Below are 22,730 nucleotides of genomic sequence, written 5' to 3' on the forward strand. Positions count from 1 at the left end.
TTCTTTTTCTAAAAAGAATTATTTTATTAAGGAGGGTAAAAAGCATTGTTTAAACAGTCTGAATAGAGGTGGCTTTCAGTATTTTCTGTCTCCTCTAGCTCAAGATCGTCAGGATCCTGTGTTAGCTGGTCGGTATCTTCATCTGATGTGGAAGGACGTGTTAGAATGATACGAGGTATCTTGGGTACCGTAAGAGAGTGCAGGAGAAAGAGAAGAGACATGAATTGCACAAGAGAATCTAAGAATCGCTGCTGAGATGCCCAGTGTCGTATATTCTTTCAACACTCAGATATACTTTGAGTGTTGCATATATGTATTTGACACATCACTGCTGTTTGGTTTCAGTTTTTGGTATCTAACAATTAACATTTTGCAGTATTTTTCAATTCTATTAATGGCCAGAATCCTATTGGGAATCCCAATTAGAGTAGCTCTTTTGGGTCAGTTCAGATTTACATAATGGTTGATTCACCACTCAACATTCAGTGGGTCTACTCAAGCTGGACTTAGCTCTCTTTGTATTTTAGTAAATAAAGAAATGATAATATATTACTCTTAAAATAATGAGGTACAAGTTGCAGAGCCAGAGGTGAGAGTTCTGTCTCCCATTGTGCCTGGGAGAACAGCCAGCCGGCAGAGCCTTGGGCAAGCTGTGCAGTCCCAAAGGGAGAGCATTGGGAAAACCAGTTCTGAGTGCTTCCTATCCAGAAAACCCTGGAAAAGGTCACCATACGTCAGAACCAGTTTTATGGCACATAATGAATTATTAATACCAGATATATTCCTTCTTAAAAATGTGAACTCTGAACTTTGTTCAAGCTTTGCGCAAGGAGAAGAAAGCAGAGAACAAGCTTGTTGGTCCTGCCTTATGTGTCATGTGTGTCACTAGCATCATTCGCTTCCTCCTTGCATAATCGCAGTTTCTTAATGTCTGGAAGGTAACAATACCGCAACAGAGGAACCTGGGGCCTGAAAGCACCAATTCACCTGGACAAAAAGAATTGTATAAAGGGGGAATGACTGGATACATCTATCATCTTTTAAAATATATTTTAATATATTGGTCACTCTACACTGACATCTGGTGGTTGTGGGTTGTTGTGTTTAAGTCTGTGCAGGAATCAGATAAGAGGCTTAACATTCAGTGGGCAGGGATCAAAAAAAGGATCAAAAGGGGTGGGATGGGGGAAATCAACTGTCTTTGACAAAACCTCAGTTGAAAAAAAAACCACTTCTTCAAACACAATTGTTAATTTCATCCTCCAGTACTTACTGTTATTACATGATTTATCTTCTGGAATGGGCCACTTTTAGATGGTTCCTCAACAGGACCAGAGTCGGGTGTGCTGGCTTCTGAAATAAGGGCATCCTTTAAAAAACAAAACAAAACAAAACAAAACTAATTTAATTATTTAGGCATTTCATACACCAGTAACTATGTTTTCCTCAGCAAGTGGAAAAGCAACTGGACGGAAACAGCATCAGCCAAACCATTAGGAAGAACAAGGTCACTGCCTCCCACTGGAAGGGAGAAACAGTTTTCTCTCAGCTGTTCTTCATACTACCTTCCTATTGTGTTTAATCTAGACTGCTGCTCTTGAGAGGTGAAGGATGCTATCCTGTTACTAGTGTTTAAATAAGACTGAGCAACCAGTCAAGTAAGCTTCTAATATGCAGAGGGGCAAGGGGGCACCACCATCTCAGGCAACAACACGTCTTCAAGTCGTCCTGAACGGAACCTGAAGCAAGCGTGTGGATTGTTAAGAGGAAAAGTGCTCAGATTATGGGAGGATGTTGTGAAATTCTTGAATCACCACAAAAGGTGATTCATGAGTCAAGGCCTAGCAGTGCTAGAGAAGAGAGAAATAAATAGCACCTTTTTCTATACCACGTGGCCATTGCAGCTGGTTTTTAACAAAGAAGGCCAAACAAGTGACATTTCTGAGCTAGTTTTTTGAGGTGGGGTAGAGGAGAACCAGATATACATAGAGCAGCCCAACTGCTTGACACCGTAGTCATATTCAGGAAATATGCCTCAAAGTGTGAAGGGCTAAATGGGAGAGTAAGGATGAATTTAAGCTCTGCCCCCCCCCCACATCCCCATGCCACCTGCAAATAAGGCAGACCTTGGCATAGTCAGTGCAGAAGCATGCAGAGGTGCTGAGAAGTGTGTTGAGAGGAACATGGCACTCCCAATCGGAAGCCGTGCAGAACCTGAGATCTTTGTCATGGGAGTGTCACAAGCACACTCAGCTGGGCATCCTTACAAGCACCTCTGCAGATTGTTGCACCGTGCATGTAAAGGTCTGTCTTACAGGGTAGAGAATATAGCACAGCACAGCTTAAGTGTGCTCCCCACAAATTGAAACCTTCATGCTTTGGGGCATAATGCCCGAATAGGGCTCATTTGGGTGTGAAAAAGCAGAGTAAAGACTCGTGGAAGCAGCTCTGATGCACACCATGTGCATGGCTGTTGGGCGTGAAAATTATCTGTAGCTTTAGATACCTTCCTTCATGATTGCTCACTGTTCTTTGCATGCCCCATTTTAAACCAGGTAACTAGTGACTCCGCTGCTTATATGTCGCCTGTTAAAAGACCAGTGAACTGCAGGACTACTTTTACTGAGTCACACCAACAATCTCTGTAACTATGAAGGAAAGACTGAAAGAACTGGCCAGTGTTCTTTTGAGAAAAGACTAAAGGGAGATACAATGGCACTTTTCAAATACTTGTAAAGTACAGAGGAGGGGCAGGATCTGTTCTTGATCATCTCACAGTGCAGTACATGTAATAATGGGCTCAAGCTAAGGGCAGCCAAATTTTGGCTGAATATCAGGGAAAAACCTCTTAACTGTTAGAGCAGTACAACAATGGAACCAGTTACCTTGGGAGGTGGTGAGTGCTCCAGTGCTGGAGACATTCAAGAGAAAATTAGACAACAATCTGTCAGATCTGCTTTGATTTGGATTCCTGCATTGAGCAGGGGGTTGGACTTTATGGTCATATTAGGCCCCTTCCAATTCAATTATTCCATGATTCTATGAAATGTTTTCCAAGCTCAGCATCAATACACTTCAATTTATGGTTCCCAAGCTAGGACCCTCAAATATTCTTGTTTTTCACTGCCCAGAGATCTCAGCCAATATGGCCAATATTCATGGGTTCTGGGGGCTGCAGCTCAGCCACATCTGGAAATCCAAAATTAGAAGCCATTGCACTTTGTTGGACACAGGAGCAATAAAATGAGTGCTGTTCAAGCCCAGAGCTTAAGTCTGTTGACTAACCTATGTCTCCCCCTGCAGGCAGCTTCAAACCCAATGATCCTTTTGCCTCATCTTGAATCAATATCTTGGGACATACACAAAACACATTTGTGTCTTGCTTACATTATGTATCCATGTTTTCAAGAAATAGTGCTTCTGCTAACTGTGCCATCTCTTGGAATGAAGGAAATATATTTATTTATAGATCAAGGCCATATTTAGAGCAAATGCTGAAATTCCAGCATTTGCTCTAAATTGCAGCATTCTTAGATCAGTTACAAGTAAATTTTACCATTGATTTTAATTCAAGGATTGTCACAGAAGTGACATCACGACTGTTATATTCTTTTTCTCTACTCACTTTTACACACCCAAAATGAACACAAAATATTTCTTCATGGTCTATAGAAACGCAGCTGTATCGTTTAAAGTTGAGGGCTACTGTCTTACAGTAAATTTTGACACAGGGGGAAATATGACACTGAAGGGGGAAATGCTTATGAATAGACTGCTACTGAACAAAGTTGGACCTCTGTTGATTAATTCAGTGGGTTGTTGTGCAGATATTTGTCTCACTGCGCTCATTAGGTTTTCTTCCCATTAGGTGGTGTAAGATTTCAAGTTCAGGCCAGAAAAACATGCTAGAGGTTGCCCATGACTGGCAGAGGGATATTCTTATCTAATAGGAATGTCTGAATATCACAGCACAGCCTTCTTTCACAGGTTAGCTTACTTCATGTTTGGTCTTCAGAATTTATGCGTGGAATTTCCCTGAAGTCTGAATTCACAAATACAGAGAGATGGCACCTCTGTGACATTAACCAGCTTTCTGCTCTAATTGCGAGCCATCTCTGACATCTGTTTCTGGCCTTAGTTAGATTGTCAGCGTGTAAATGAAACAGCTGCTCCTGTTAAATTTCCAAAGACTACATGGATAAATGGCAAAAAGTACACCTACACAGTATATAAGTTTATTTCTCCTCCACCCTACCCCTAAGTGAGTCTTTGGTTGAATTTTCGACAAACCCAAAATCAATGATGAGAATTCATGACTGATGCAAATGCATTGAAAGAATTAAAGAGTATGATTATAGTTTATTTAGCTGCAGTGGTGCTCTAACTCCACTTCTTTCGTAAGTCAATCTTTGAATGATTTTTTTATTTTATTTTATTGTGGGAGGGATTCTACTGGAAATCTTTTCACAAAGGAAGAAAGGCATTTTTTTCCCCTGTGTGCAGATCACCTGCTGAAATACAACTTTGGAAGCAGACAGTCCGTGGCCATGTAGCCAATATTGGCTTTATTTTCCCAAAGATGGTTTGTTTCTTGCATTTTGCTTCAGATGCAGATTCGGTACTGAACCACTTTTAACAATAAAAATCAATACAGCAAAATACAAAACCAGACATTCTTGTACCTCCAACACTTTGTCTTCAGATGGCACTACAGCCACGTCTATTGGGCTGTCTTTGGATACGTGTGCGATTAAAATTCCCTGGCGACAAAGAGAAGAACATGTCAGACCTAAAGGTTTATTGAGTTTGTTAGACATTTCAAGGTGCAAAAAAAGGAGTCACTCCTAATGCTATGTAAGATTATTTTGTTCCTCCCTTTATAATTTGCTTGAGGATGTTGGCATAATGGGATGCATATGTTGATTGACAGGAGAGTACTGGATGAAATGACAGGTGTGACCATTGTGGCAGTTGTTGGGACTGTGAGAAAATGTTTCACTGGCTGTTTTCCCCAGTCCAAGGTGTACGTGTGAGTGAGTGCTAGAGAGAGCGAGGGTGGGTGCGTGGGTGACTGAGTGAGTGAGTACAAGGAGTAAATGATGAGTAGTGCAGTAGAGTGAGACGAGTAGGGAGATGAAGTTAGGTTACATGTAGATTGAGAATTTAGAATTCTGTAAAAGACTGTATGAAAGATCTTTATCCTGTTTGTATTCTTTGTTGTTCCAATCCTATATGATCCGTTCTGTTCCAAACAAATAAAAACACTTTTTTTGTATATTCAAACTCTCTTTATTTCCTCATGGCAGTCATTCTATATTCACCCATGTCGGCTTCTTGGTTACAGCTCAAACAAGTTGGGAAAGGAAGAAGAGAAATATATACAGTATCTTTTGGCATGTTTCCTGCTAAGGAACTGGTGGTGGCAACGCCAGCGTTGTCTAAAGGTTCTACCGAAAGGCTAAAATAAAGATCTTTCACAGAGTGAAGTGGAGACTGGGGAAGGGGCCCAGGCGCCTCAAGATGACTGCAGGCAACTGTGCGGAGGAGCATACTGGGAGTTTGATCAGGTCGTGGCAGTGACAGCCACAAGGACAAATCTTTTACTGGTGTAAAAGAGTTGGGGAGTTTTGCAACATGGAATGCAATTATTTTGGTGGGGAAATAAACTGTAAAAAAAAGAGAGAGAATTATTATTCAACCTCTGTTGGTTATTAGGGTCAAACCATGAACAGAATGGGAGAAAACGGTTTGCTTTATCTATAGGGAAGGAAGGACAATTGAAACGATAAGAAAGAATATGAGAGGGTGACTAGGAATGACCTGTGACATTAGCACATGCATGTGCACAAATGCATGCACACAGACAAACACATAAGAGCCCTGAAAAGGAAAATGTGGCTGTAAAATGAGCAGGTGGGACAAAAAGTCATTGCATTTGTGTGTAAACTTCAAATGGAGTCACCTTGAATTCAGGTGGAAAAATGACAATGGCATTTTCTAATGTGTGCCTTTTTGGATATAAATTTTTATTCATTCCATTTAAAACAAATTGTGATAATAAACCTAATAAAATATTTTATTATTCTGGGATTCAGCAGCAGGCAAGCTTTTTGTTCTTCTTGTTCATGCAACCATCATACACCACTAATGACTTCCAGAGAGAGAAGAGACTATGGCAGGACAGATCTAGCTTCAGTGCATGACTATTTCGGTGTCTCACAAAAAGGATTACAATTGGGGAAATGTGCAAGCAATAAAATGCACCTCTTCATTTTCTTTACATGAAGATGAGCCCTTTCCACCAGCAATGCTAATACCAAGACTCCCCATTTGACTGCACACAGTAATCGTTATCTGGAAGAGAATTATAGTTAATATTGACTGGACAGTTACACGCAAACAGCTAATGAAACCTAAGCTAGGTACACATGCATAGCCCTGCTCAGTTCAAAATGAAAGAAGGACTCACAGGGCCTGGGCTGCAGCTATTCACATAAAAAAAAATTCAGTGACACAGAACCGGAAGCCTGTGCAATGCAAACAGCTAGCTGAAAACCAACTCGTATCTCTCTTTTCCATCTAAAGCCGAGGAAGCTGTTTCAGTTCTAAATCTTGTGTGGAATCAAGAATGGACTGGATGAGGATGAATAAACTGAAACTTAATCCAGACAAGACAGAAAGGCAGATCAGGGAACAGGAGGGATGCAGCCTGTCACCAGGAAAACATAGTTGCATGGCTTGGGTGTACTACCAGATTCATCTCTGAAGACGGATGCCCAGGTTTCAGCAGGAGCCAGGAGTGGCTTTGCACATTTAATACATGTGTGCCAGCGGCACGTGACCTGGGCAATGTCTGATCTGGCCACACTGACTCCAGTAATACACTCTACATGGCCCTGCCTTTGGAAAGCAATTGGAAACTTCAGTGGGTCAAAAATTCCAGATTGTTAACTGGGGCTGGACACAGGGGTCACACAATTGCCCTGTTACAGCAGCTCCATTGGCTGCCCATCCATTTCCAGGCACAATTCGAAGGGCTGGTTTTGACCTATAAAACCCTAAATGGTTTTGGTCCAATCTAACCCAATGATCACATCTCCCTCTCTGAGCCTGCCCAGGCTTTAAGATCATCAGAGGAGGTCTTTCTCTCAGTCCCACCACCCTCACAGGCACACTTGGTGGGGACACAGGACAGGGCCTTTTCTGTTGCTGCTCCCAGACACTGGAACTTCCTCCCAGTTCTGATGCCTATTATGCCAATAGCACGGAAGCAGTGCCAAAGCTGCCACCCCATCACCAGTCACTCCCACATGAGCCTACCAAATATTGATACTCCCACCCATTCTCCCTTCAGTTTCCTACATCTTGTAGTTCTGTGCAATGGGCTTATGATTCATTGGCTTGTCAAAACTAAGTCAGAGATCACAATGTACTCCCCTTGGACAACCAAGGTGTGTGTGTGTGTGTGTGTTGTATCTGTAAAGAATGGAGAAACTGTAGCTATCCAGATATTCTCTGATTAAAACTCCCATAACCCACCAACATTGACCATGCTGGCTGGGGCGGATGGGGACTAGAGTCAAGCCTGTTTTGATACTGTATGTTACTAAATAAACCAGCACAAGATGCCAGTTTAATAAGTATGCTTTGATCCTTGCTTCATAAGGCAAGTGTGAGAATCCTCTGGCCTTTGGCATGTTTCGCACCACACTTCCAGTACTACATGACCATAGACCATGCTGAGTGGGGTGTTTGGGAGTTTGAAGCCCAAGACATATGAAGAACCAAAGTTTCTTTGCTCCTGCTCTAAAGGTTCAACTTATTTTTAATTCAAAAGACAATACTTGATGTCAGACATTTGAAACAAGAGAGGTAGATTAAGGATATGACTACCACCAGGAGCAAGAGGTGATGAGGAGAAAACGCCTGGCCTAGCACTATGCTTTTTTCAGGCATGAACATGATAAATAGTATCTCTGTCTGAATAGTTTTACTCCTGCAAATCAAAGGTGGGAGACTCCTGCCCTGGTTCAAAAAAGAACACACACTTCCAACCTGGAGCTTTTCATGATGGCTTGGTAGCTTTAAACTTCTAGAGGTTGTGAAATTGGAGATGACTTCCCTAGAAACAGGATGAGCTTTTTCTCCCAAACATCTCCACCAGCACTGAAGAATCCTTCAACACTCATTAACCCTTATGGGGATTCAGTTCCAACCATTCTCTGCCACAGTTGCCTTGTAAGAAGTTGAAAATCTTGGCCTACCTTGTGACTCTGGTAGACAGGAGGAATAGGCCTTGTAGGTACAAACAGTCCTTTGAGAAGCATTCAGCCCTATAAGGAAGGTGCAAACATTGCTTCAGGATAAAGAGTTACCTTCAAAGGCGGCTGGGTAGCATCTGCAGCTCCTGGTCCTTGGTCCTTGTTCTCCTTTGAAAACTTGCCATCATCTACTAGGGTGCTGTTTGTGGCTTCTGGTGGAACCGGTTGTCTGTTGCCAGCTGCTGCAAAGGGTTTTCCCTTTGGTCCTGCTTTCTGCTTCTCCTGCTGAAGACCAGCTCTAGGGGTTCTTTGATCCCGGATGTTATCACTAGAGTCAAAAAGACTCCCAGAGAATTTGGAGATGGGCTCCTGTTTGGTTTAGGGAACAAACAAACAAGCAACAACTGAAAGAAGAATTGTCCCAATGCATCAGCTATACTAACAACCTTGATATTACATTTGCTATGTAAATAACCATTCTTGGGAACAAGGAACATCAATGAAAACTGGAAAAAAGAAGTGGTATACCATATCAAGCCTAAAACAAAAATAACAAACACACAGCCAAATTGCTTGATAAAGCAAAAGAGACACAAAAAAACAACATGGAACCACCGTAAACAAAAAATCTAACTGCATCTCTCTATACAGTGGCTGTGTTCACATGCAACACTAAACCATTTCGTTGTACAAAGGAAAACTAGAAAATGCCAGTGCCTGTTATGGGTTGATAACTGCCATGGGCAAAGCATGGATACGATACTTCTTCAGACTATGGAGACATTCTGCTTGAAGGATCTGGAAAGGCTGTCATTGAAAAAAGTAATTTTTCAAGCCTTGGGCACCATTCAGCATCACAAAGTAAAGTTGAAGCTCACAAGCTTTGTTCTCCCATCCCACCCAACCCCCGCTGGCCATACAGCTGTAACAACCTTAGAAGCTGAAAGACACAGACTTATTGGATGCTGCAATACAAATCTTCAGAATGCTTGAAATTTAAGTCAGAACCAAAAAACGGGGGGGGGGGGGGATATAGTGCCAAATGATCCTTGTCACATGCAACAATGATTTTTAAACCAAGTGGCTCGCTTCCTATTTTGTTTTTTGTTAACAGGATAACCAACTTTTAAAAATCACTTTAAAAAGTGCCTAAGCTCCGAGTGTAGGTAGTTTTCTCTCCAAATTTTTACACAATAATGATAGAGAAGACTTCTAGACTAGAGATGGGCAGAAAACAAACCATGAACCAAGGGGGAAAAACCCACAAACTGGGCAAATCCGTGGTTCATTTTGGGGGTCATTTGGGGAACCTCGCTTTCACAAAGCAAAACACTGAACTTCTTCATCATTGGCGTTTTGTTTGACTTCGTTTCCCCCCCCCAAAGCCTCCCCCTCAGGTCTCCTCCTCTGCCACCATTGCTCCGCTGGGTAAGGACAGTCAGCTGTCTGGGGCCTCCTTCCTGCCCCAGGGACTCCTAGGAGACTTAGGATATTGTGGGAAGTGTGGTTCTACTGCCCATTGGGCTATATAGAGGGAACTCTCAAGGAATGTTGGGAGCCCCACCCCCACCCCCATACCCTAAGCATCCCAGAAAGTCCTGGGGCAGGAAGGAGGCCTCCGAAAACCTACTCAGGTGGGCAATGTGGCAGCGGGGGCCAGGAGGAAGCTTGGAGCAAGTAAGTAAGGTCAGTGCTGGATTCGATGAAGGGGCGTATGGAGTAGGAACCCCATGAATAATGTTTTTCGTTGTACTTGAGCTACACAGAAAGCCCCCCTTCATTTAGAGTCGGGCCTCACCTGAACAAGCCATGAACCTGCTTGTTTGTTTTTTTAAAATTCTCCATAGTTCCCGGTTCATGGACGCTGACAGACCATGAAGCGTCACAGCCACTGTGGTGACAGTTCATGCCCATCTCTATTATAGAACCCTGGTACAGACTGCAAGATGTGCAATGGAGTGTTTGGTGATGCCAGAAACAGAGAAACAAACTAAAACAATTGTATTCTCAGACACAGATAAACACCCATCATCAGTAAAAGCAATATCTATATTGAATCTGTTTTTAAGATATGAAGTCAGTCTTGGCTAGTAAACTAAATAAACTCTTAGACAGCTATACATGTAAGAATCAGTCTGGGTTTAATAAAGGGAGGCAAGTGACATACCCCACGATAAGGATAACCAATATATTACATACAGTGAAAAGGGTGCACTCCCGTTTTAACCTGAGCTTGCCACAGTTTGCCATACAAACTATAGGTAAAGGTTCCCCTTGACATTTAGTCCAGTTGTGTCCAACTCTAGGGCACGGTGCTCATCCCCGTTTCCAAGCCATAGAGCCAGTGTTTTGTCTGTGGACAGTTTCCATGGTCACGTGGCCAGCGCGACTAGACACGGAACACCATTACCTTCCCACCATGGTGGTACCTATTTATCTACTCACATTTATATGCTTTCAAACTGCTAGGTTGGCAGGAGTTGGGACAAGTGACTGGAGCTCACTCCATTGTGTGGATTCGATCTTACAACGGCTGGTCTTCTGTCCTTGCAGCACAGACACTTCTGCAGTTTAACCCACAGCACCACCACATCCCTACAAACTATAGCTAGCTTTAATTAACTTCATGAATCACAATAAGGTCTTGAGTCTGGAATAAGGTGTTTTCATCAAAAACCTGGATATATAGAGGCATAATGGTTTTATTGTGGAAGTCACACAAAAGCTGTTACTATCCATCCACAGTCAGTGTTTCCAATTCCTCCTACATACCTCTATATTTTAAAAAGGAAAACAATTTTTGGGGGGAGGTTTACTAGGATTTGCAGGCATGCATCAAAACAGGCTTGTCGGTGATCCAAACAAAAGCTCCATTGTTACAAATCAACAACCAGTCTTGGAATCGGCTGTGAAGGCCGGGGGAAAGAGCACGCTGATCTGCTAGTTTCCTACCGTACTACGCAAACACTGCCTGTCATTAAAATACACGTCCACCCAGGAGTGCCAGATAGCCTTTCTTTCAGGCAATATTTGAGAGTGAGGGAGCAGCGTGCCTGAAGTACACAGCTGTCAACATGGCTGAGAACATTTGCAACACTACTGGGCTAGTTCTGGTCTACATGCATTATACTGTATGTTTCCAAAAGATATGTATAAGGGAAGAGCGATTCTCAGACAGCATGCAAATAAAAACCATCCTGCATAAATCCACAAAATACAGCTCTTTGGAATGTTTGACAATTGAGACAGAACCAAATGGAAAAACATGGTACCAGTTTTACTGACTGTTAAGGATAAGCTAATGCTGTGAGGGGCAGAAAAGCAATTTATAGATACTATAGATCATGAATGATTAGATATGAAATTATTCTGATGGTATCCTTACTTTTGAATTTGGAAGCAGGAGGGGCACAGGGCACACAACACTGGGGTGGAACTTACATCCTCGTCAGGATCTTCCAGCTCCTCAGCTTCCTGTTCAGGACTGATGCGTCCTTCTTTCCATTTTTCATTGGCAGAGCTCAGTTTGTATAGGGTGCCTCCTGGTGCATTCTCCTTCCCTTTCAGAGAACCCCAGCGATGGCCTTGGGAGTTCCAGTTGTGGCTGCCATGTAGCTTAGGAGACTTGGGGACCCATTTCACTGACTCCTGCAAAGTGAGCAAGAGCAGAAGATTGAACTGGACACACCAAAGCACAAACAAGCAACCCCTCCCAGGCAGACAGGAGCTCGAGCGGATGACTTCCTTCTCATCTGGATGTGCCAACAGCTAGAGATGCAAATTTTTCAGCAGTTTTTGAGGTATGAGGTGTGTGGTTTTTAAAAGCATAATACAAAAATGTATGGGAAAATGAAATACATGCCATGTTTATTTTCCTATCAAACCTAAAGATATTTTACTACTTTAGCAATACAAAATTCTTCATTCGTAATTGGGTGAGCATGTAAAATTGCCCTATTTGGCATATTTGTGAAATTTTAACATATAAAAGTTTTCATTTCATAGAAGCAGAACTGTGAATATACGTATGCTGCAATAAAGAAGGAGCTGCTTATACCTAAGCAGCTGTATCTTAATTTTAGTATCTGATTGAGAAGCCATCCAGTCACTAGTGGTAGTGAGTGGATGAGTAACTAACTAACCCAATGGCTGAAGTTGGGAATAACTGGGGAGAATGGAATCCAGTTATTAGTTCCAACTAGAGTAGATCCATTGGAACAATGGGATCTTTCTACATCTTGACTTAGCAAGCCCCATTCACTCAATGAGTATAGTCTGCTTGGCACTAACAATTGTATTTATCAACCGACAGGAGTGAAAGAACTCTAATACCAGGAAAGAGGGGTGTACTTTCATCATCAGCTGTTGGTTAACTCCAATTTTTTGGGTAGAGACGTGCCAACTAGCAGGCCACTCGAAAGCTGAAGCCACAAACCCCTGCAGGACTGGTTTCCGTCCCCTTGCCCCTGCCAATTGGTCCTAAAACTCCACCACTGGCACAGTTTCAGAGTGACCACTTATATCTCACAAAAAGAACAAAACAGAACCAACCAACAAAAAAAAACCCCACATAATGTACATAAAATTTACAAATAGTGATTATATATAAAGATGAACATCTGCAAATAATTACCATATGTATTTTAAATGTAAATACCATCACCAGAGTCCCGTTGGCAAGCAGGGAACAGAGGGGCTCCATGGCCAGAGTACTGTACACCATCTTTTCTCTGCTGATCCCCAGCCAGTGATAGAGAAACTGGAGACCATACAATTGACAATATCAGGGATTTCCATTTGCCCAAAATGCTCGGTGGATTCCCCCATTTGTGCCAGCAATGAGGAAACAGGAACCACTCACACAATGGACCATTCCATGCAGGGTCAATAAATGACTGGATACTGTTGAATATTTGACTTCACCATCGTGAGAGATACTGTGTTTGGGAACGTTTCCAACCTCCCCTCTCCTGAGGGTTACCAGAGTTTCTGTTGATGAGCAGCTTCAAGGACCTGTTCGGGCAGAGACGACTTCAACCACAAGGCGCTTTGAAATGAAGAACAATCTTCTGATGACCCTAGACATAAGAGGACTTTCCTTTGTAAAGCCCTATGCATACGCAAAGAGCCATTTGGATACCATTCTGTAATTTCTTCACATTATGAATTGTGAAAGGGTGGTGGCATGTAGTAGTCTGGAGGAACTGGTAAAGACTACTATGAACTAGTCAAGACAAGTACACCTCCATTGCATGAAGCATAGAGACCTAAATTACCGCAAAACATTGCATGGTGACTCAAGCTATCCTTGATTGGGTTATGAAAAATGAGAAGATGGGACTTTGTGTTTGAGAAACAATTTAAGCTGGTGGCCTTCTTCCATACAGCTTGGCTCCTAACTGCCTCCTCCTGAGATGAAGCAATTACACCCTCTCACGATTATTTCATGTATGTGCTGTATTCAGGCAGCAAAAGGTTATCTGGAGAGGCATCGTAGGTGGCTCCTAGAACCTCAAAAGATGCAAACTTAACCCAGCGTGTGCATTCACAGAGACCACAAAGAAGAAGAATGGAGATTTTTGTTCACTTTGAAAGGCAAGCCAAGAGGTAGAGTAAAAATGCGCTCTCCCTCCCCATCCTGTGCTTTGTTTTTCTCTCTTGGCAAGTTAAGACCTTGCAGGAAATAGGAATTATTTCAGCTTGTATTTTAACTGATGCTTCCATTGAACATTTTAGGTTTTTCTCTTTAATTATTCCATTACCTAACCACTACCTTTAGAAAAGGTTGGGCACAGATTTCATTGAGATTAGGTGATGATAATCAGCATTTATAGGTTTTTATTCTCTAAGGATAAAATGGAAATATGCAGGGAATTGTGAAAAGATAACAAATGACAAGCATCCTTATATACAGTCTGCAGCAAAGATGTTATCAGATTTACATTGAACATCCCTGATTTAAGTATTCTTCCCCTTAAAGCAGTTCTGTCTCTAATGGCACCATCTAGTGGCTACTGACACATACAATTTCAAATGTGCGTAGCCGGTTTTCTCTGACTTGTCTCTGTTGCGTCAGGGTGTCATCCCATTTGCTAAATCTCATGGGTCATTTTTTGTTGCTGCTGCTGTAGAAAGAAAGAGAAGGGCTAAAACAGAGCACTACTGCCCTCTCCTCTTGCAGACCCTGTTGTGAGGAAAGATAAGGCTGCCTCTCTCCAACGTCCTAAAGAAAATGTAGATTATTCCCCCCTCCCAGTCATGAGAAGCTACCTGATTTGTAAAGGACACCACTTCACTGGAGTGAAATGCACCTCTTCTGAACACGGAAGGTGGGGAGTCTTCTTGTCCTTGCCTGTGGCTGTAAAACCCCTGATCAGAGAATGGCCCGATCAGTTCTAAAGATGGATGTGCCATTTGTGGAGTGGATAAAATAATCAGAGTCTAAATTATATTAGTGTCCTTTTTGCCCCCCCAAAAATGTTTCTTTATATTCTCAAAGATGTCAGAGTTATGGAAAGAGTTTCTTAACTGCCCAGAGTAGACCTTTGGTCTAGATAGGCAGGATAGAAATCCAATGAATGAATGAATGAATAAATGAATGAATGAATGAATAAATGAATAAATGAATGAATGAATAACCAACCAACCAACCAACCAACCAACCAACCAACCAACCAACCAACCAACCAACCAACCAACCAACCAGCCCCTGGAAAGATAACGTCAACAACCAAGTAACCAAATGGTTAAGTACGTAGTGTAGAAAGGTATGAAACTCTAGTTGTTTCCCTCTGCACTTCATGGAGAACGGAAGCAAGATTTATCTTGACTGATGAGCGGAACCATGGCAAGCTGTCTTTTACTTGGCCCAACCTGTTTCTTATTGTCTGTAGCAGCAGTGGGCAACTTGTGGCCCTTGCTATCCAGTTTCACCAGGGTATACATCAACTCTAGCCAACACAGTGAGTGAAGAGGAAAGATTGGAACTGTGGTCCAAGAGCCCATTCCTGAACTACACTGACAAGAAGACATTCCCCAAGATTTCAGGCAGAAATCTTAGAAAAGCTTCAGAATGGTGGGAATTGAACCAGAGATTTTATGCAAGCAAACCATGTGCTTTTCCCCTGAGTTCACCCCTTCCCTTGCATGTCAGAATGTCATGCATGAGAAAAAAAACTGCTCCTGGCCTCTAGTCTGCCCTTCTTCTCCTGCACTAGCCTACGGAAAACTTAAAATTTAAAAGCAAAGAGTTGGGTGTTTAATGCTGCATGCACACCCAGCAAGACACCTCTAATGCATCCGCTGAAGTGGACTTAGGCCATCATGTATTTCTCTGACTTCTAAAGTGCCACAGAACTCATTGTTGGTTCACTCCAATAAGCTGATGTGGCTAGGCTACCCATCTAGTTAGCCGAAACTATGTACAGTATTAACTGCCCAGAGTAGACCTTTGGTCTAGATGGGCGGGATAGAAATCCAATTAAATAAATAAATAAATAAATAAATAAATAAATAAATAAATAAATAAATAAATAAATAAATAAATAAATAAATAAATGTTAATGTTAATGTTAATGTTAATGTTAATATTAATATTAATATAGATCTACTGTACTTATAAAATAAAACTAGTAATTTCCAACAACAATCACAAAAATGAATCTGTCAGCAATATGTCCATCAAAAGGAACCCTTGGCACTAAGAGTCAAATGACATGATGCTTTTAATGTTCGATGCCCCCATCCCATGTTTTTATTTATTTTGTTTTTAAGATTTTAATGCTCGTAGAAGTATAGAACCCTTTGATCCAGATCCGGCCCAGAGGATATCAGGAGCTGACCATTAAAAGAATTCCCACCCCACCCTAACCTTTCCTTAGAATTTGCCACCACCACCCTTCTTCCATGCATTCGTTAGGGACTGTGTTAAGAAATCTGTTTTAAGAACCAGAGTGTAAGGGGAGAATTTAGGAGGGCAATGCCCTGCTTCTCTGCTGTCATTGATTTCTTGTCACCAGCAGATGGAGCAATTACAAAGAAGGTCTCAAAAGGAAGGTGCTTAACCTCACAGGAAACTTCAACATAATTTTACAGAGAGTTTTAGCATATATGGAATAGCTTTGGGTTCTGGGCTATACATTGCCACTATTCAAAACAGGGCACAACTGTAAGAAACACTTCCATTCTTGGGAGCTTGAAGGGCATTCAGAATTAATATGGGGCACACAAAACAGAACACTGGGACCACTGCATGCACTTATTGGGCAACCACAGATCCACACACAAATTTCCAGGGGGAAAATAATTTACATTACTTTACCAACCCAACTAGAGCAGACCCATTTGAATCAAAGGAATTTACACAGAAGTTGGCTCACCAAATCCCCACTGACTCAATGGCCCCATTCTAGTGTGGCTTACTATGTTAATATGTTAAACAACAAAATTTCACCCCTTGCATTACACATTAATTCTAAGTAACAAGGTTGCCATTATCATTTGGGAGCAACAAGGTAGCTATTTGTTATATTACTGTTACTCTAGCCTTGTAACTACTCAGTGCATTATTCTCTACCCATGGTAATTACCTACAGTAACTAAATTACTTCAAAATATTTTATTTCAAGCTCCAACCCTCTGTGCATTTTTATTCAGCCAATATTACAGTACTTTGTGGTGATGATAGTGAGATCAGCCTAAGACATTTTGTTGTCTTAAGTGGAACAGGAAATAATGCCTCTCACCCAGTCGGGTCAACCTGCATCATACTTGTGATTTTATGGGGTGGTTGGGTAGGGTTTTGTTTGTTTTCTTTTAATATGTCTTGCATGGTTTCAATATTTTTAACTGTATCTTTTAGAATACTTTGTAAGCCTCCCAGAGTAGTTGCATGCTCACTAAGTGGGCAGGGTATAAATAAATAAATAAATAAATAAATAAATAAATAAATAAATAAATAAATAAATAAATAAATAAATAAATAAATAAATAAATAAATAAATAAAAATACTGAATCATGGTATGTGAAGCAAAAAAAATTAAACTCTAGAAGCATCTCTCAAGCTCTGAGCAAAACAATTGCTCAAAATAAATTTAAAATGTAACCACCTTTTAACAGCATCGAAAATGGGCTTCCAGAAGCTGGTGCCTCATGCTTTCTAATGGCATATGATTGGGATAGTGTATCCCCAAACACTTTGAGAAGGGCACTGTTCCCCTACTAGGTTGCCTATGCCTAATGGTAAATTTAATACTGTATGATTGCCTGAAACAATGCTGTTGCCTCTATCAATGCACAGGAAGCAGTACCAGGAAGCTGATGTCCAGATTTGGCTTCTCACTCCACTTCAGTGACAGAAAATACACAAGTTCCTTGCCTCTGCCGTTGAATCGCATGTTTTTTTTGGGGGGGGGGGCCTTCGGTGAACATAACAATTACACAGGTTATAGTCAGATTGTTGGTTGGTAAATGGAGAAACGGGTATGGCAATCCCATGCTGTAGAAGACAACACTGAATGTATCAAAAGGTATCAGTTATTTTGTAGGACAAAAGACCTCGGGGGTCACACGTTTTACTACATAACATGTTTGCTTCTTTTACACTTTATCGTACTTGCAGCCACACACATGAGCCACAGAGAGGGTACGAAGCAGGTGGAAAAGATGTGCCAGATGGTCAGCACTGAAACTGTGCACTGAAGGGCAGGTTGTGGCTGCCAGTTTTTAATATCTCTTGTCATGAGGCATTTTCCCCAGGGTAATTAGCGGATAAGCGGAACCTGACAAAAGTTAGTTAAGGGTGTTTATCCTATCTAGTAAACTGATATCCGACAGTCGCATATGGACATTGCTTGCCATTTGTCTCCTGCTTACACTGTAGAGTGACTTGATGACTTTTCTCTCTGAAACATGTGTGCAGCATTATTCAGCTGTTTACAGAGGACAAGAAAGAGTTAGGGCACATATGTTCTTGTCCAAACACTCAGGGAGGGGTGGGTTCGAGGTTGGAGAAGGCCATCCCTGGTTCTCTGCCCTTAGCTTCCTTGTCACTTTTAAACTGCTAAATAATATCAAAGGCACAATGTCAACTGAATGGTATCCTACGATGGGAGCAAGTGTAGGGAGACATGGTCCCCACTATGCTTGATGAACCTTTCTGAGATTAGGGTTTCAGTTTTGAGGGCAGGAGGAGGAGGAGCCTTGTCTGGACTAAAAAAAAGTAAAGAAATGAAATAAACAAACGAAACCTAACAAAGATTCTTGAACCACCTTAAAAACTATCAAATTTTATTAGGTATGAACTTTTGTGGGGGGCAATCCACTTCAACAAATGGAGTATTGCCTTAGCTGCTGTGCCTGTGCCTGGGTGGGTGGAGGATTACAATCAATATTGTCTTGAGGAAACAAACATGCAAGAACAGTGATCTTTAACAATAGTTATAAACAAACAGCAGTTAGGAGGCAACCCAAACATCCTTTACACTTATAAGCTGGTTAAAATACACAGTGTCATCAAATGTGCCATCTGATGTACCACTGTGTATGTACCACTGATGGTACAGCAGTTTATAGCCCACCCTGGACACAGGTACAACCAACCGTATCTTGTGAGATGGACCTCTGGATCTGTTGGCAAAACAAGTGCCCAAATGAAAATTGGTTACTCATCAGTAATAATACTTCTCATAACAAGAGAGAGAGAGAGAGAGGAACCATATTCAGATGCCTACCGTGTCCTCACCTCTATTCCATCAACACGATCACAGGACCTAATAATGCTATCCAGAACATCAGAAGTTGACACACCTGCCCTGTGTGTGTGTGTGTGTGTGTGTGTGTGTGTGTGTGTGTGTGTGTGTGTGTGTGTGTGTGTGTGTGTGTGTGTGTGTGTGTGTGTGTGTGTGTGTGTGTGTGTGTGTGTGTGTGTGTGTGTGTGTGTGTGTATATCTCAATATTTAAAACCCAGTGGGAATCACGTCACTCATTGTGTGACGATAGCCATTCTTGAAGAAAAGGACTTCAGACACATAGCATAAAACCTGCTACATGCTGCTCACCGAGAAGCACAATGGCAGCATCAGTGCGTAAGAGCTGTAATAAAAAGAGAAGAAGAAAAAAGTGTCTCACTTGCCCACTTCTATAAAAGAAATTACCCGGAGACCTGTTATCAACCGTAACTGTGTGCAGGTGGCTGAAACTGGCATATAACATATAAATACTGTAGATTAAACACGGTGTCCGTGGCTGAACAGGGATGGAAGCTTTATCACATACTCTGTATACACAGAGCAGGTTATCAATGTCCAGGATGTTGCTAATCTTGAGTAACTTTAACCCTATTTCTGTTTGTTGAATGAACAGTCCCCAGGAAAGTGCTAATTTACTTATTGCATTTGAATTCTTTTCAATTACTGCTCCTCACCCATTTCCCCATCAGTGACTGAGACCCAGTAGCCGGTTGCAACTAGAATAGGCCCACTGAATCAGCTGGGATTTGGGGAATCAACACCTGTGTAAGTTCCACTGAGTTAGGGGGCCGTCTCTAGTTGCAACTTACTACCAGAGTTCAACCTATGTGAATAGAATTGCTAAGTAAAGCAATGGACCATAGATTGAAGTGGGATGCAGTTCAATAGCCTTCGCAAATACAGTACATTAAAAATGCTAACCTCTGTTAAATATACCGTAAGAGTCTTCTGTATTATAGGGTTCATTCATACCTGCAGATAGACTCCCTGTACTTCCTTCCCAATCACCCATCCATTCTAATTCTATAAATCCAGAACTTTAGTAATAGTTTTGAGCTGCTGCATCACAAAAAGTAAAAGGAATGTGTATCTACTTATATGGATCATTTGTTAACAAAAGCTCTTCATCTGTCTTCAACCAAAAACTTTTAGTCATACTTGGAAAATACACCTGCTAACTGGGATTAGATTAGATATCCTGCAGTCTCGAGAGACTGTGGTAACATGCTCTGTATGCAGGACTTGGAATTCAAGAGTGACAATCCCTTCCACACTGAAAACAAAGCTGCTTTGGGATGCTCTTTTGTTAAAGCATGTCCCTTTTAACAGTCTGGATCTCACACACACTACATTTCGATTTCACATTCATGGCAGTATATAGTAAATTCATTTATGCAAGTGCCTTGAATATAGTCATATTATGCAGTAGGACTGTCCTATCCACAGGATCAGTATCTGCTGATTAATTTGTCCACTGCCTGAAAATACTAAATAAAAAACCCTCAGAAATACATATTTATATGTATTTCCAGGGTGTATTTACCAGAATGAGTCACTAGACGGAACCAGAGACCATGCAATGCATAGTGTTTGATACTTCCACATTTTTCAACATGGCTGGGAGGGGTTTGGAACTCATCCCCCCCCCCCGGATGTATCTACTATACACCTATAATATAGTTCAATATGACCTTGTTTGTTTGCTTAGCTTAAACATCCAGATAATAAAACCTGCATATCTGTAAGTACAGATAATGGGCAATTATACGATGCACCATTCTAAAGCCTAGTTTGGGAGACTTTGATTTTCATACCAACATGCTCACTATCTCAGTGAAAGTTAGAAGTAGCTCTGCCAAGCATGAACAGGGCATCGGAATGTCACTCCCAAATCAGACACAGAAGTTACTTAAAGACAAAATAAGACATCACAAATTTGATAGGATCACACCAACATAACATGGCATTACTGTTGAGTATAACCCCACTCTTCCCCCATAATGCTTAGAAATTAGGTGTGACATTGCACAATGCCACTAGGCTAAGGAGGGGAGGTGAAATCCCCATTTAGACATGGAATGTTCATATTCGTATCCCTGGAGATAGGAATATGAATATTGGTACCACAGGTGCCTTGGAAAACTGGACCCTCCCTCCCGTACCAGCAGGTCCACTTAGTGCTAGCTGCATGGCGCACCCAGCTGGCATCATTCTTGTCACACCAATCTGGGAAGCAGACTGGCCGGCACTTCCCCACCTCCCCATGCAGTTGACCTCTCAACAGCAAAGTGGGGAAACTCTTCATTCTGCCTCCTCTCCAGAGTGGTTGGCTGTGCAGGAAGGCACCTGTGATGCCAATATTCATATTCCCAGGGATAGGAAGACAAATATCCCATGTCTAATCAAATAGTACAGCACTGAATCAAATAAACACAAAAACAGAGGAAACAAACCATGTAAGTTTTCTTTTCCCTTGAAGTCACTATAGCATCCAGTGCTAGACCCAACTTCTGCTCTGAAATTTGAAAACCCCAACGAGCTATGGAAGACTCAGGAATCCTGCCCAATATTACAAGAGAAGTAGGGAAAGAAGAAATGCAACTTACTCATTGTGCTGCTTCCTCTCTTTTGCATTTTTATAATGCCTACAGCAAATCTAATGCAAATATAGTCCAGGGTGGAAGAGAGAGATGCCTTCATCATTTGAAGTATGTATTAAATCCATGCAGTTGAATCCAGTCTTCAATTATCCGGCAGAAACAGCCTACTGTTCAGATTTGCCATTCTCAACTTTTTTTTTTGCCACAGTCATATACACAATATGAAATAAATATAGGTGAAATCAGGATTGTGTAAGTTGCATAATAAACCTTATAAGATGATGTGTGCTTTTCAGGCATGATGGACCACTTAAGACTTTCTGTGCTAAATTAGGCCATTCAGTGGTTCACCAAGCAGATGCCAGAAGTTTGGTGACAAAGACATTTTTTTAAATTAACCAAACACTTCACTTTAAAATACAAAGTTTTAGAGTTGGACCTCCTCCCATAGGAGTCATGTATATCACAGCACTGAGATGCATCCTATGTTTAGCAGCAACACACTATACCAAAAGCCACATCTGCCAGTGGCAGAGAATGTAATGCTAGTATGGAGACAGGATCCTTGGAAAGGTGATAGCCACATGTGTCCTAGATCCTTACCCTTGTTGGCTCATAACAGCACCCAGAGGGGAATTGGGTGAGTGAAAGTACTGGATTAATGCCTCCTTGCAGCTGGGTATGGAGTCAGTTCATCTTCTATCGAGTCTTCCTCTTTTCCTGCTGTTTTCCACCTTCCCCAGCATTATAAATAGATAAACATCCTAACCATACAGCAGAATCTGACCATTAAAATGCCATTTTTACAGACCTCAAAAAAAATAGCATCTCACTTACAGGTATGGTTCACACATGCATGACCATTATATCATTTTGGTGTAACCTGTCTTCATAAACCTGAACATTCTATCAAACACAATGGTTTGGCTCTTAAGATTAGTTATCAGGTGCACACAGGAGTTCCCCATCCTCTATCACAAAAGCCTTTATAGAGTAAGGGACCCCTCCTCGACAGTGTGGAACAGCATGCAGGGGGATGCTTGGGAGATGAAAGGTGAAGACATGTACTTTGGATCACGTCCTAAAGTTAACTTATGTTGGGAATCAAGCTTACTCTTCA

The 22,730-nt window shown here is 41.6% G+C and overlaps 1 protein-coding gene across 1 annotated transcript; it reads right to left on the reverse strand.

Annotated features, from left to right (window-relative positions):
* On the reverse strand, nucleotides 1–12,984 carry LOC140702237 (uncharacterized). The gene is made up of 7 exons (XM_078386669.1): nucleotides 12,919–12,984; nucleotides 11,703–12,029; nucleotides 8,376–8,630; nucleotides 6,265–6,354; nucleotides 4,683–4,760; nucleotides 1,274–1,369; nucleotides 1–179 (listed from the first exon to the last, which is right to left on the reverse strand). The coding sequence occupies exons 1-7, from the start codon at nucleotides 12,982–12,984 to the stop codon at nucleotides 27–29; spliced, it is 1,065 nt and encodes a 354-aa protein (XP_078242795.1). The 3' UTR covers nucleotides 1–26.
* Between the last annotated feature and the right edge of the window lie 9,746 nt (nucleotides 12,985–22,730).

Source organism: Pogona vitticeps, chromosome 1 (genome assembly GCF_051106095.1).
Source record: "Pogona vitticeps strain Pit_001003342236 chromosome 1, PviZW2.1, whole genome shotgun sequence".
NCBI classification, from domain to species: Eukaryota; Metazoa; Chordata; class Lepidosauria; order Squamata; family Agamidae; genus Pogona; species Pogona vitticeps.

Bases quoted from the DNA above. Each gene is read 5' to 3' on its own strand.
- LOC140702237 (XM_078386669.1), bottom strand. From the start codon at position 12,984: ATGGTGTACAGTACTCTGGCCATGGAGCCCCTCTGTTCCCTGCTTGCC. The intron at 6,355-8,375 runs GTAACTCTTTAT...ATTCTCTTCCAG, and splicing joins CTACCCAGCCGCCTTTGAAG to ATAACGATTACTGTGTGCAG. The intron at 1,370-4,682 runs GTACAAGAATGT...TGTTTTTTAAAG, and splicing joins CTGAAGACAAAGTGTTGGAG to GATGCCCTTATTTCAGAAGC.